This window comes from Lepus europaeus, chromosome 21 (assembly GCF_033115175.1).
Source record: "Lepus europaeus isolate LE1 chromosome 21, mLepTim1.pri, whole genome shotgun sequence".
NCBI lineage: Eukaryota > Metazoa > Chordata > Mammalia > Lagomorpha > Leporidae > Lepus > Lepus europaeus.
In genome coordinates this window covers 1292217-1305439 of record NC_084847.1, presented here as the reverse complement: position 1 = coordinate 1305439, position 13223 = coordinate 1292217, and the positions used below count along the sequence as shown (strand labels likewise).

At 62.3% G+C, this 13223-nt stretch overlaps 1 protein-coding gene across 1 annotated transcript; it reads right to left on the bottom strand.

The window, feature by feature from the left end:
- Nucleotides 1-8471: 8471 nt before the first annotated feature.
- On the bottom strand, nt 8472-10795 carry SYNGR3 (synaptogyrin 3). Its single transcript, XM_062180245.1, has 4 exons — nt 10697-10795; nt 9458-9695; nt 8927-9069; nt 8472-8846 (listed from the first exon to the last, which is right to left on the bottom strand). The coding sequence occupies exons 1-4, from the start codon at nt 10793-10795 to the stop codon at nt 8637-8639; spliced, it is 690 nt and encodes a 229-aa protein (XP_062036229.1). The 3' UTR covers nt 8472-8636.
- Between the last annotated feature and the right edge of the window lie 2428 nt (nt 10796-13223).

Genomic DNA, 13223 nt, shown 5'->3' with positions numbered 1-13223 from the left:
TGCAGGCCAGGGCTTTAACCTGCTGCGCCACAGTGCCAGCCCCGTTATGTGCATTTTACACAATGAATAAACAATGCTGACAGTAACGCATTACAGCCATGTGTGAAGCAGGAATTCACAAACCCACGGTGTAAAGACGGAAGTACCAGGAGACCTGGGAAGACCACTCCACAAAGCACTCCCCGGTTACAGAGGGGCAAAGAGTGACTTCCAAACGGAGAGTCCTGCTGGACCTCATCTTAATCAGACTCGATGTCCCCAGTGACGGGTGACCGGGCATCACGGAGAGGACCGGCAAGAACACAGCATCACTTCTGCCGCCGGAGCAGTGCCATCGGAGCGCGAGCCGGGGGGAGCCACGGGAGCCGGGGGAGCCACGGGTGCGTCGCCGGCCCCCGAGGCAGGCATCTCTGCCGCCGGTATACTGCCGACCCCTCAACACTTCCAGTGTGAGAGCAGAGACGCCCACAGGATTCCTGGGGCCAGAGCGACTGGGAATCACGTGTGGTGAGAACAGCGAGGCTAAGTGCATACAAAGACCTCCAACTCCAAAGCTCAGGAAGGGAATGTGGGCGCACGCATGTGCGTGTACACACACACACACACACAGCCCGGCATCAACAGTGCCCCGGGCGCAGGGTGACAACACCGCAGTGCCCACAGCCTGTCCCGTCAGAACCCTGCTCAGAGAGGAGGGCGACACACTGCCAAACGGCTGGCTGTTTCTTAGCCCAGTGCCGCAGAAATACACTCACACCACTGGGAGGCCGTCTTGAGGCACCAGGGCAGCTCCACCTACAATCGCAGCCGAAATGCCCCCAGCAGGGTGGACTGCTAGACCGGTGGGGGACGACGAAGCAGCCAACCAGCCAGGCAGGCGGAAGCCGGTGGCATGAGGCTTCGGTGCGGCTCCACCAAGTGGTGTTTTTGGTTTTTTTTAAAAGCTTATATTATTCATTTGAAAGAGCTACAGAGAGAGGTACAGACAGAGAGGTCTGCCATCTGCTGGTCCACTCCCCAAATGGCCAAATGGCCAAACCTGAGCCAATTTCAAACCAGGAGCCAGGCGCTTCCTGCAGGTCTCCCCGTGTGGGACCCAAGGACTCGGCCATCCTCCATGGCCTTCCAGGCATCGGCAGAGACCTGATCAGGAGTGGAGCAGCGGGGACTCGAACCAGCGCCCATATGGGATGCCAGCACCGCGGCACCACACAGTTGCAGAGATGAGACAAACGAGTGATTGGCAGAGGGGGCTCGTGGGACAGCTCTGCGATGTGGAAGTGGCTGCAGCTGTAGGAGCCACTGCAGGCCGCGCGCACACGGCATGTACACACGAGTGCACACGGCGCCCACGGGGGCAGGTTCCGCCGAGGTCTGTGCACGGTGGGCTCGAGCGTATAGCCGCGGTGCCGGAGGTCCCCATATGGAGCTTACTGTGCTTTTACTTTTCCTCCAAATTCCTGTGGATCTAAAATTGTTTCCAAAAAATGGTTAAATAAAACAAATTAAACAGGGGCCAGTGTGGTAGTGCAGTGGGATCAACTGCCACCTGCGATGCCGACATCCCATAGGAGCACTGGTTCGAGACCCACCTACCTGCTTCCCATCCAGCTCACTGCTAACGCACCTGGGAAAGCAGCAGAAGACGGCCCAGGTGCCCAGAAGCTCCTGGCTTCAGCCTGGCCCTTGTAACCATTTGGGGAGTGAACCAACGGATGGAAGATCTTTCTCTCTCTCTCTGTCCCCTCTGCTCTCTGTAACTCATAGTTACACAGAGAGAGGAGAGGCAGAGAGAGAGAGAGAAAGAGAGAAAGAGAGGTCTTCCATCCGCTGGTTCACTCCCCAATTTACTGCAGTGACCGGAGCTGTGCCGATCAGGAGCCAGGAGCCAGGAGCTTCCTCCAGGTCTCCCACGCAGGTGCGGGGGCCCAAGGACTTGGGCCATCCTCTACTGCCTTCCCAGGGAATAGCAGAGAGCTGGATGGGAAGTGGAGCAGTCGGGACTCGAACTGACACCCATATGGGATGCCAGCACTGCAGGTGGTGGCTTTACCTGCTACGCCACAGTGCTAGACCCTAAAATACATCTTTAAAAAAGAAATTAAATATTTATAAAATAAAAAACATGACAATGTCTTGGTGATGATCACGGAGTTAGGAATGATCTCCTCAGACCAGAAGTCCAGTCGTGAGGCTGAGGTCTACAAGGGTGGCATCAGCGATGACTCTGCTGTGACAGAGGTGACACCTCGGTGACACTCAGACCAGGAGGTCCAAGTAACACCACAAATCAACACAAGACACGTGAACGACAGGTAGGAGACACGTGAATGACAGGTATGAAACACAACTCACAGATGAAACCAAAACGACTCAGAAACACGCCAAGACACACACATACACGCGTGTGACTAGGGAAACAGCCCAGCACCGGCGCGGTGGATCGGGCCACTGAGCCTGCACCTGTATCCGTGCCAACCTGAGTCCCGGCTACCCCACCTCCAATGCCGCTTCCTGCCAATGTGCAAGGCTGGCTCAAGCCCTTGGGCCCTTGCGACCCACGTGGGAGACTGGATGGAGCTCTGGGCTCCCGGCTTCAGTCAAGCCCAGCCCTGCCACTGTGGATATTCTGAGTGGACCAAGCAAATGGGAGATCTCTTCCAGACAAATAATAAGCAAATGAAGTGAGTCCTCAAAAAAAAGAGGTTTCAGGGCCAGTGCTGTGGCGTAGCGGGTAAAGCTGCTGCCTGCAGTGCTGGCATCCCATATAGGCGCCGGTTCAATTCCCGGCTGCTCCTCTTCCGATCCAGCTCTCTGCTGTGGCCTGGGAAAGCAGGAGAAGATGACCCAAGTCCTTAGGCCGCTGCCTGCGTGGGAGACCTGGAGGAGGCTCCTGGCTCCTGGCTTCGGATTGGTGCAGCTCTGGCCATTGCAGCCAGCTGAGAAGTGAACCAGCGGATGGAAGACCTCTCTCTCTCTCTCTCTCTCTCTCTCTCTCTGCCTCTCCTTCTCTCTCTGTGTAACTCTTTCAAATAAATAAATGAATCTTTAAAGAAATGAGAAAAAAAAAATAGTAGCTGCTAACACTTGGTTCACCCACAGATGAGGATCCGATACCCTGCCAAGGAGCCAGGAGGTAACACTCACACCTGGGCCTCTGGGCCCATGCAGTGTTCCGACCACTGCACCACACTGCCCTCTGCAGGTGAGAACAGCCAGGCTGGCCAACCTGTGAAGTCAGACAGCACCAAGAACTGGGGAGGATGCGGGCCTGAGCTCCGCGGCTGCAGAGGGCAGACAGGAGCTGTGGTGGACGCTAGGCTTAGGTTCCCCAGTGTGCATTCCCAGCGCCAGTGGGACTTCCGCATACCGGGGGCAGGGCTTGGTCACCCTTGACCCAGTGTCCACTGGGTCCACACCTGCACCTGCCCGCCCTCATTCTTCACTGTGCTCATCCCCACCTCCGCCTTCTGCACCTGTTTCCCTGTGGGCTGGCTGGGTGTGGCCTGCGTGGCTGACCTGCTGACCCCACTGTCACAGGGAATGGGCAGAGACTGTGGTGACCCCTGTCAAGACTGACCTGGAGTTGCCGGCACGTGGCGTAGCTCCACTTCCGACCCAGCTCTGCTGTGGCCTGGGAAAGCACCGGAAGATGATGCAAGTCCTTGGGCCCCTGCACCCACGCGGGAGACCTGGAGGAAGCTTCTGGCTCCAGTCTTTGGTCTGGCCCTGCCCCAGCCGTTGTGGCCATCTGGGGAGTGAACCAGTGCATAGAAGATCTCCCTTTTGTGCCTCTCTCTGTGTAATTCTTTCAAACAAATAACTAAATCTTAAAAAATAAAATAAAATAAAATAAAAAGGCTGTGACTGGAGCTCAGGCTGTGGCTCTGAAACCACCAATCAGACTCCAGGAAGACCTGAGCCCGTGGGCCCCTCCCTCCCTCCCCGCACGCCTCCAACCCTGCGTGTGACCTCTGAGCGTGCTGTGGGCATGTCTCCTTGTCTCCTAATCATCACAGGGGTGCTCTACACTAACGAGCCTCAATCAGGGGGCCGCCACCCGCACCGTCAGCTTCCCGTACGGGCACCAGTTTGAGTCCCGGCTGCTTCACTTCCAATCCAGCTCCCTGCTCATGGCCTGGGAAGACAGCAGAGGACGGCCCAAGCGCCTAGGCCCTTGCTACTCGCATGGGAGACCTGGAAGAAGCTTCTGGCTCCCGGCTGTGGCCTGGCCCAGCCCTGGCAACTGTGGCCATCAGCGGAATGAACCAGAGGGTAGAAGATCTCTGTCTCTCGTCCTCTGTCACTCTTTCAAGTGAATGAATACATCTTAAACAAATGATACAATAACGGAGCACAGTGAAAACCCAGGGCACAGACATCCGGGCAGCACTGAGATGCGGCTTGCGACGCCCACGCCTGCCTGAAGTCCCTCCTCCACTTCATAACATTTATTTTATTGATTGACTTTTGAAGCTTTGTCTTTTAAAAGCTTATTTATGTATGAGAGAGGTTGAGTTACAGGCAGACGGAGGGACAGACAGAAAGGTCTTCCACCTGCTGACGCACTCCCGAAATGGCCACAGTGGCTGAAGCCAGGCGCCAGGAGCTGCTTCTGGGTCTCCCAAGCACCTGGGCCATCTGCTGCTGCTTTCCCAGCGCAATAGCTGGACCACAAGTGGAGCAGCCGGGACTGGAACCGGCACCCATACAGCATGCCAGTGCTGCAAGTGGAGGCTGAACCCACAGTGCTTCTAACTCTAGCACCCACGGTGACAGTAAAGTCTCAAGTCCTTTGGTTCCTGCCACTCACGTAGGAGACCCAAATTGAGTTCCCTGTTCTCGGCTTCTGCCTGGCCCAGCCCAGGCTGCCTGAGGCCTCTGGGGAGTGAACCAATAGACTGAAGATCTCAAAAAAAAAAAAAGAGCCCACGACAACCATGATCCTTCTGGAATATTCTAGACACATCAGCCCACAGCAAACAGAAACTCCCTGTGCACTGCCAGCAACAGCAAATGCTGTGAACACCCACACTCCCCAGCCCCAGGGAGGGGACAGGCAGCCAGACCCGCGTGCACACAACTCGAAATGTGACATCACACGCCAGAACACGCGAGCAACACGCTATGCACACAAATGACCCGTTCTCAATGGCCGCAGAGCTTCCTCCACGTGGTTAGCATAGGCCCACACGCTGCTGAGTGACCCTCAACTCCCTCGTAGGCGTGCACAAAAAGAAGCGGAAATGAGCGGCAGGTGCTTGGTGTGGGGGTGAAGACAACCTTGAAACACTGCGCCCAGAGCAGAAGCCCTGGGTGTCTCGGCCGTGCACCCTGGGAGCCAGCAGCTGATGGTCAAGTGCTTGGGCTCCTGTCGCCCACATGGAGACTGGCATTGAGTTCTGGCTCGGCCCAGCCTGGCCCAGCCCCAGCTGCTGCAGGCATTTGGAGAGTGAACCAGCGATGGAAGATCTCTGTCCTTCTAGCCCTGTCTGGCTCTGACTTTGAAAATTAAAAATGGAGGCCGGTGCCAAGGCGCAGCAGGTGAAGCCACTGCCTGCAGTGCCAGCATCCCAAGTGGGCGCCGGTTCAAGTCCCCGCTGCTCCTCTTCGGATCCAGCTTCTGGCTGATGCACCTGGGAAAGCAGCAGAAGATGCCCAAGTGCTTGGGCCCCTGCGTCTGCGTGGGGGACCCGGAAGAAGCTCCTGGCTCCTGGCTTCGGATCGGTGCAGCTCCGGCCATTGCAGCCATCTGGGGAGTGAACCAGCAGATGGAAGACCTCTCTGACTACCCCTCTCTATCTCAAATAAATAAATAAAATCTTTTAAAAAAATTTTTAAAAAAAGGAAAGCTGGAACTCAGACACTTGTCCGCCATGTCCACAGGGGCCTTAGTTATCATAGCCGGAAGTGTCCGGCAACAGGTGAGCGGATGGACAGAGCGTGCAACAGCATTTGGCCATAGAGGACAAGGCACCGACAGGTGCTACAGCCCGAAGGAACGTGGAAACATTTTACTGGGTCAAAGAATGAAAGACATCCTATGACTGCACTTACAGGAACTGTCTAGAACAGGCAATTTGGGGACAGAATGAGGAACTATTTTTATCTAACGGGTGCCATTTCTGTTAAGGCTGCTAGAACACTTTGGAAACAGATCAAGGCTGGCTGCATGGTATTCTGAGTGATTACTGCCGCTGGACCGCAGCGGCAGATTCCCGGGGACCACACAGACGTGTAGAGTCAGGTACTGGAAACGCAGACAAGCTCCTGGCCGGCGGGACACACGGGGAGGGACGGAGCGGAAATGCCGCAAAGCCCGAGCCCTAAGAAGCCACGTTCCAGGGCCACCCTCTGTGGCGCCGGCATCCTATACGGCCACTGGCTCAAGTCCCAGCTGCTGCACTTCAGATCCAGCAGTAGCAGATGGCCCGAGTCCTTGGGCCCCTGCACCCACGTGGGAGACCTGGAGGAAGCTCCTGGCTTCTGGCTTTGGATCAGCCCAGCTTCGGCCATAGCGGCCAACTGGGGAGTGAACCAGCAGATGGAAGACCTCTCTCGCTCTGCCTCTCTTGGTAACTCTGCCTTTCAAACGCAATTTCTTTTTAAAGGATCTACATCAAGGACTGGTCCAGGCTGAAGCCGGGAGTCCCTCCACTGCTTTCCCAGTCACACGACAGCAAGCGGAATTGGAGGCACAGCCGCCAGGACTCGACCTGCACTCTGCTATGGGATGCTGCCATCACAAGTGGTGGCCTAGCCCGCTGCCCACACCCCAGGAACCCACTTTCAAAGAGGACCCTGGGTCCACAAAGCATTCCTTATGGAAAAGGGCAGAAGCCGTGAGCGCCACTCCATCTTGAGCCTTTTTTTTTAAGATTTATTTACGGAGCCAGCACTGTGGCTTAGCAGGTAACGCTGCCACCTGCAGTGCTGGCATCCCATATGGGTGCCGGTTCTAGTCCTGGCTGCTCCACTTCCGATCCAGCTCTCTGTTATGGCCTGGGAAAGCAGGAGAAGATGGCCCAAGTCCTTGGGCCCCTGCACCTGCGTGGGAGACCTGGAGGAGGCTCCTGGCTTTGGATTGGTGCAGCTCCAGCCATTGCAGCCATCTGGGGAGTAAACCAGCAGATGGAAGACCTCTCTTTCTGCCTCTCTCTCTCTAACTCTGCCTCTTAAATAAATAAAATATCTTTAAAAAAGATTTATTTACTTATTTGAAAGTCAGAGTTACAGAGAAAGAGAGAAAGACAGAGAGAGACAATCTTCCATCCTCTGGTTCACGCTGCAACGCCTGGGATTGGGCCAGGCGGAAGCCAGGAGCTTCATCCGTCTCCCACGTTGGTGGCAGGGACCCAGGGAGCTGGGCCGTCCTCCGCTGCTTTCCCAGGTGCATTAGCAGAGAGCTGGCTCTGACGTGGAGCAGCCGGGACTTGAACCAGTGCCCGTGTGGGACACCGGTGCTATGGGCGGCAGCTGTACCCGCTATGCCAGTGCTGGCCCTGTGATCCTGTTCTGAGAGGCGGAGTTTTTGCCCAGATCACTGTGCTGGGTGGTGGGGCTTGTGGACGAGACCCCCAGAACCCGGGAGTTGGCCTGGCTTCCATCTTCCGGTCCCTTCTTGAATAGTGGGCCCCGGCACCTCGTAGCGCCACCCCTCGGCCCCTCCTGGGGTAGAAATGATTTCCAGGAGTAGCCAGGGCACGGTCACTCATTTACAGTCTTTATTGTAAAGAAGTTGTGGTTAGAACACGGGACGCTGGGATACACCGTCACGGATGCTGTCGGGGGCGGGGGGGATATATACAAAACTGTAAACATGGTCACGTGAATCCACACCTAACTGGTCTACGCTACAGTGCACAGGGGCTGTCACTCGACTGTCCGTGAGAATGACACGCGGCAACCACACTGGGGGCCGGACTTAACGCGAAAAGCCAGCTTCGAGCGATGCACGGGTGGTCGGCTACGAGGCGGGGAGGGGTTCGTCTGGGAAGCCAAGGCAGGGAGGTGAGCGTGGACCGGCTGCCTCCGGGGGCCCCTGGACAGAGGGAGCCTGGCGCATCTCTGCTCGCAGGGGCTTGCCCGGCCTGGCCCCAGGCCCGGCCTCAGGGAAGGAGCAGGACGGGGGGCAGGGGCTTGGGCAGGGCTACAGAGGGAGAGCCCGAGGGCACGACGAGTGACACCTGCAGATGGGGCACAGTCCCAGCACTGGCAGGGCCGGGCTGCACCAGCCAGTCTGAGAGCGCAAAGGCAGGGGGGCTGCGGACAACAGACCACCACGACGAGGACGCGGGAGGTGGGCCAGCGGCCGCCGTGCCCGGCCCTGGGAGGGGCGCTGTCCCCGCCCCTGGGCAGCCCCTGCACCTGGCAGCAGAGCGGGCAGTGAGCCCCTGGCGAGCCGGCCCGGGAGGGGAGTCCACTCCGGGCAGCAGCGCGTGTGCCCTGGGCTGCGCCACTGCCGCCGCCTCGGGACCTCAGGCCTGGGGACAGCCCGGGCACCCCAGAGGCCACTCCCTCTCGGCCCCGGAGGGCCCACAGTGGGCTGCGCAGCAAGGACCCGAGGGGTGCCCCGGAGCCCTTGGAGCCTGCGTGGGCGGGGTGGCTTTGGAGCCCGGGGCCCCACCTGCCGCCCCCTAGTAGGCGGGCACCTGGTAGCCTTTGGGGCTGGTGTCCAGGGTCTCGGTGAAAGGCGGGCTCTGGTAGGTCTCGGTGCCCTCCACGCCGCTGCCCACCGGGTAGCCGGGGTAGGCCTGGCCCGGCCCGGCGCCCAGCTGTTCGGTGGCGAAGAGCGACATGTCGGTGCCCAGGCGGAACCGCTGCAGGGCCTTCACGGTGAGCGCCACCTAGCAGGGAGCGGGGTCAGCCGGGGGCGGCCCGGGGCGGCCCGGCCGCCCGCCCGCCCGCCGTCCCGGGCCGCACTCACCCAGCTGAGGATGGAGAAGAAGCTGAAGGCGATGGCGGCCCGCGCCGCGTCCCCCGCCTGCGCCGCGCCGGGCCCGGGCGCCGTGCGCTGCCACTGGTTGGTGAGGAAGCAGAAGCCCACGAACCACAGGAACGCCCAGAGACCTGAGGCGGCGGCGGCCGTCAGCGCGGAAACGAGCGCGCCCCACCGACGCCCCGCCACGCGCGCGCTCGCAGCGCTCCCACCTGAGGAGCCTCGCCCGCCCAGGCCCCGCCCCCAGGCGCGGCGCGCGCCCCGAGGCCCCGCCCCGGCCCCGCCCCGGCCCCCGGAGCGGCGCTTGCGCCCTCCGCGAGGCCCCGCCCCGGCCCCGCCCCTAGCCGCGAGAGGCGCTCCGTACTCCAGGGCCCGACCCCGCCTCCCATCGAGGCCCCGTCCCCGGCCCTTTGCACAGCGCTCGCTCCTCTGCGAGGCTCCGCCCCGGACCCGCCCCCAGCCCTTTGCGCGGCGCTTGCCTCCCTGCGAGGCCCCGCCCCTCCGCGAGGCCCCGCCCACCTGAGAAGCCCAGGTCCAGCAGCACGGCCCGACGGCGGTCTCGGACGCTGCTGATCTGCTGGAAGCGCGCGTCCAGGAAGAGGAAGGCGGCGCAGGCGAGGAAGGCCCCGAGGCCAAGCACCACCCCGAAGCGGCAGGCGCCTGCGTTGCCGTTGAAGACACAGCGCAGCTCCGGGCCGCTGTCCGCGTTCACGTAGCCCTCGTTGATGATGGGCCCAAAGACGGCGATGGAGAACACCTGCGGGCAGTGGGCGGCGTCAGGGGCCCGCGCCCTCCCGGGCCGCTCGCGCAGTCCACGCAGACCCCCCTCACACGCGGGCACACCCGGGGCCCCCGCTCCGCGGCCACTCCCGACGGTGCGGACCGAAGCTGTCACCTTGATCCGGAACTCAAGGGCTGCAGCGCCGGGGAGGGGCGCGTCCACGCAGCCCCGCCCGCGAGGGAGGGCCCCGCCTGAGCGTGACCACCGTTCCCGGGCGCCGGCCGCCCCCCGGCTGCGAGCGACCCCCGCGCTGTCCGCGGCAAAAGCCCCGCTCCGTCCCAGCCTCATCGCCGCTGTCCAGCCCAGCTCGGGACGCCGGAGCCGGGGGCGCGGGCCCCGAGAGTGGTCCACCGGTCCCCGAGCTGGGTCTGGCCAGGGTCACGGCAACGGAAGACCCCGCCCCTTCTCCCAGCGCGGCCACCGCCCTCCTCCACCCTGGCCGGAGGTGCGGCTGCCGCGGCGCCGGTCCTGGGGTGCCCCCGAGGCCGCCCCCAACCTGGCGCTCCCACGCCGCCTCCAGGAAGCCCTCCCACGCACAGTCGCCCCTCCCTCAACTCGCACCTGGACGGGGGTGGGGGAGCGGCTCCCTCCCAAGGAGCCTGGAGGACGCGAGCGGGCCGGGGGGGGGGGACGGCGCTGCTCGGTACCTCTCGGCTCCCGTAGCCCCCTCCTCGCGCCGGGGCTCGGCGCCCAGCCCCTCCGAGAATCCCACCCCGTGCCCGCTACCAGGTCGGGAGGACACGGAGCACGGAGAGCTGGGGGGTGGGAAGGGGCGACCGGCGGTGACCTCTCAAGGTCCCTCTCTCACCGCCCGCCCCTCCCCCACCGCAGGTGGGCGCGCCCAGCCCGGTGACGTCACCCCAACCTGCGGCCGGCGGGGGAGGGGCCGGCGAGGATGCGGTTGAGGGGCCGGGGGCGAGGGGCCGGGAGCGGTGGGGCGCGGGGGCGAGGCGGGACCCGAGGCCGGGGCGACTCACCCAGGACGCGACCCTCAGCAGGGTCTGGGGCCGCCGCGCGAAGCTCACGGGGTCCAGGGCAGCCCCCGCGCGACCCGCGCCGAACGAGGCGCCCTCCATGGCCGGCCCCGGCGGGCCGCGCGTCCGCGGCTCCCTCTGTCCGTCTGTCCGTCCGGCCGGCCCCGCCCGAGGCCGCCGGGGGCTGCTGCCGATGCTACCGGTGCTGTGCCGCCGCCGCCGCCGCCTCCCGGGAGCGCGCGCCGGCCGCGGCGGGGGCGCGCGGGGCGGGGCCGAGCCAGCGCCCCCCGCAGGGTCCGCGCGTGAGCGGCCGGGAGGCTCGCGTGCTCTGGCCCCGCCCACCCCCCTCACCTGGGCGACCCCGCGGCCCCGCGCAGGTCCAGGGGGCTCCGAGGGTATGCCCTGAGCCGAGGCGGGGAGCTGGGCGGAGAGGGGCCCCTTCCGTGACTCCCCCTGCACCCGGCCGCTCCCCCAGAAGCTGGGGAGGCCTTGGTCCAGGGGCAGAGCCTGCGGCAGCCAGCCCTGTGAGTGACCGGGCACGGCCTTCTGTGGCTCGGCTGTGCTTTATGGGTGCTCCCCGAGCCGAGGAGGGGAGCGGCATCACAGGCCAGGCCGGTGTCCAGCTGGCCGGTGCCGGACCCCAGCCCCAGTGACAGGGCCCCCTTCCTGGGGTCCTTCCCAGGCCAGGCCGCTGGGAGCCCCGTGACACCTGCTGTGGGTGTAGGAAGCCTGCGTGTGGTGGCCACTGGAATGCCCGGCACTTCACAGACGTGCAGGCCGGGCTGCTCTTACCCCGTCCAGGTGAGTGCCTTGGTAAAGGCAGAACTGGAACCCAGGTGCCCGCTGTGTGGGTGGAGGGACAGAGACCCCCGCCCAGCCCTGGGAAACCTGCTGTCCCGGTCTGAAGCCCCCTAAGCCTTGATCATTTGCATTAACACCCAGACATGCTGCACCTTGTTAAAAAATAAATGGGGGAGGGGCAGTGAGAGGCAGGTTCAGCCACCCCTTGGCATGCCTGGCTGACTCCCACCTGCTCCTGTTTACAACCCTGCTTCCTGCCAGTGTGCCTGGGAGGCTCTGGGTGATCCCCACCATGTGTGTGGGAGACCTAGATGGGGTTCCTGGCTTCTGGCTTCAGCCTGGCTCCACCCCGGCTGCCGTGGGCATTTGAGGAGTGAGCCAGTGGATAGGCGACATCGCTGTCCACCACCTTTTAAATAAATCCCAAGCAGGGGCAAGTGTTTGGCTTAGTGGTGAAGACACCCACATCCACGTCGGTGTGGGGTCCAGGCCCAGCTCCATGTCTGACTCCAGCTTCCTGGGAGAGCGATGGCTCAAGTCCCCGGGTTCCGGCCAGGTAGGGTCAGGGCAGACTGGAGCGATGGCTCAAGTCCCCGGGTTCCGGCCAGGTAGGGTTAGGGCAGACTGGAGCGATGGCTCAAGTCCCCGGGTTCCGGCCAGGTAGGGTTAGGGCAGACTGGAGCGATGGCTCAAGTCCCCTGGTTCCGGCCAGGTAGGGTCAGGGCAGACTGGGAAGACGCTCCTGGCTCCTGCCTCCAGCTTGGGCCCGCCCCGGCTGTTGCGGCCATCTGGGGAGTGAACCAGTGGATGGAAGATCTCTCTGACTTATCTTTAAACACACACACGCACGGCTCTTGAGCCAGGAGCTTCATCCGGGTCTCCCACATTGGTGGCACCTGGGCCATCCTCCACTGCCTTTCCCAGGCCATTAGCCGGGAGCTGGATGGCGTCACAAACGCAGGCCACACACTTGCGTTGTCCACCCTCAATGGGGTCCAACTCACAGCCCCACTGAAACCCAGTGACAAGTCTGCCATAGCAGCCCCCTTGTGTCCCCGGCGCCCTGGGCCCCCTCCTTTGGCCTGACCTCTGACCTGTGGGGCAAGGCTCTGGGGTTCTCCCTGGGTCTCTGTGCTGACAGCTCAGGCCAGAGACCTCCATTAATCCTGGGTTCGTTCCTAGATGCCCTGAAGAGCCCAAGGTGACGTGAGATGTCTCATCTGTGCCACTCGGCCCCTCGGGGCAACCCCCGGCAGAGGCCAGCAGCGCCGGCCATGGGCCACCTGTATGGAGGCGCTGCAGCACTGGAAGCCTCGCCCGGGGAGAGGCCGACGCGGTAGGGATACAGGGCCGGGCTTGCTGGGCTGTTCCAGGTGGGAGCCAAGGCCCGGGAACAGGCAGAACTGGGTGGAGCGGAGGAGGCCCAGTAGCTAGGCTCAGGTCGGCCCAGACGCACTAGGCTCAGAGCCTCTGCCCTCTCTGTAGGCCTAGTACAACCCCCACCCCACCCCTGCTTCTTTGGTTCCTTTTTTTTTTTTTTTAATATTTTACTTTTTTATTTGAGAGTTACAAATACAGAAAGAGGGAGAGACAGAGAGGTCTTCCTTCCACTGGTTCAGTCCCCAGGTGGCCGCAACAGCTGGAGCTGCGCCGATCCAAAGCCAGGAGCCAGGAGCTTCTTCCAGGTCTCCCACGTGAGTGCAGGGGCCCAAGCACCTGGGCCATCTCC

What these genes read in the sequence shown, in the direction of transcription:
- SYNGR3 (XM_062180245.1), bottom strand. Translation starts at nt 10,795, where the DNA reads ATGGAGGGCGCCTCGTTCGGCGCGGGTCGCGCGGGGGCTGCCCTGGAC. An exon ending in GCTGGACCTGGGCTTCTCAG is followed by an intron (nt 9,070 to 9,457) that starts GTGGGCGGGGCC and finishes CCGCCGCCTCAG; the next exon opens with GTCTCTGGGCGTTCCTGTGG. An exon ending in TCTTCTCCATCCTCAGCTGG is followed by an intron (nt 8,847 to 8,926) that starts GTGAGTGCGGCC and finishes GCTCCCTGCTAG; the next exon opens with GTGGCGCTCACCGTGAAGGC.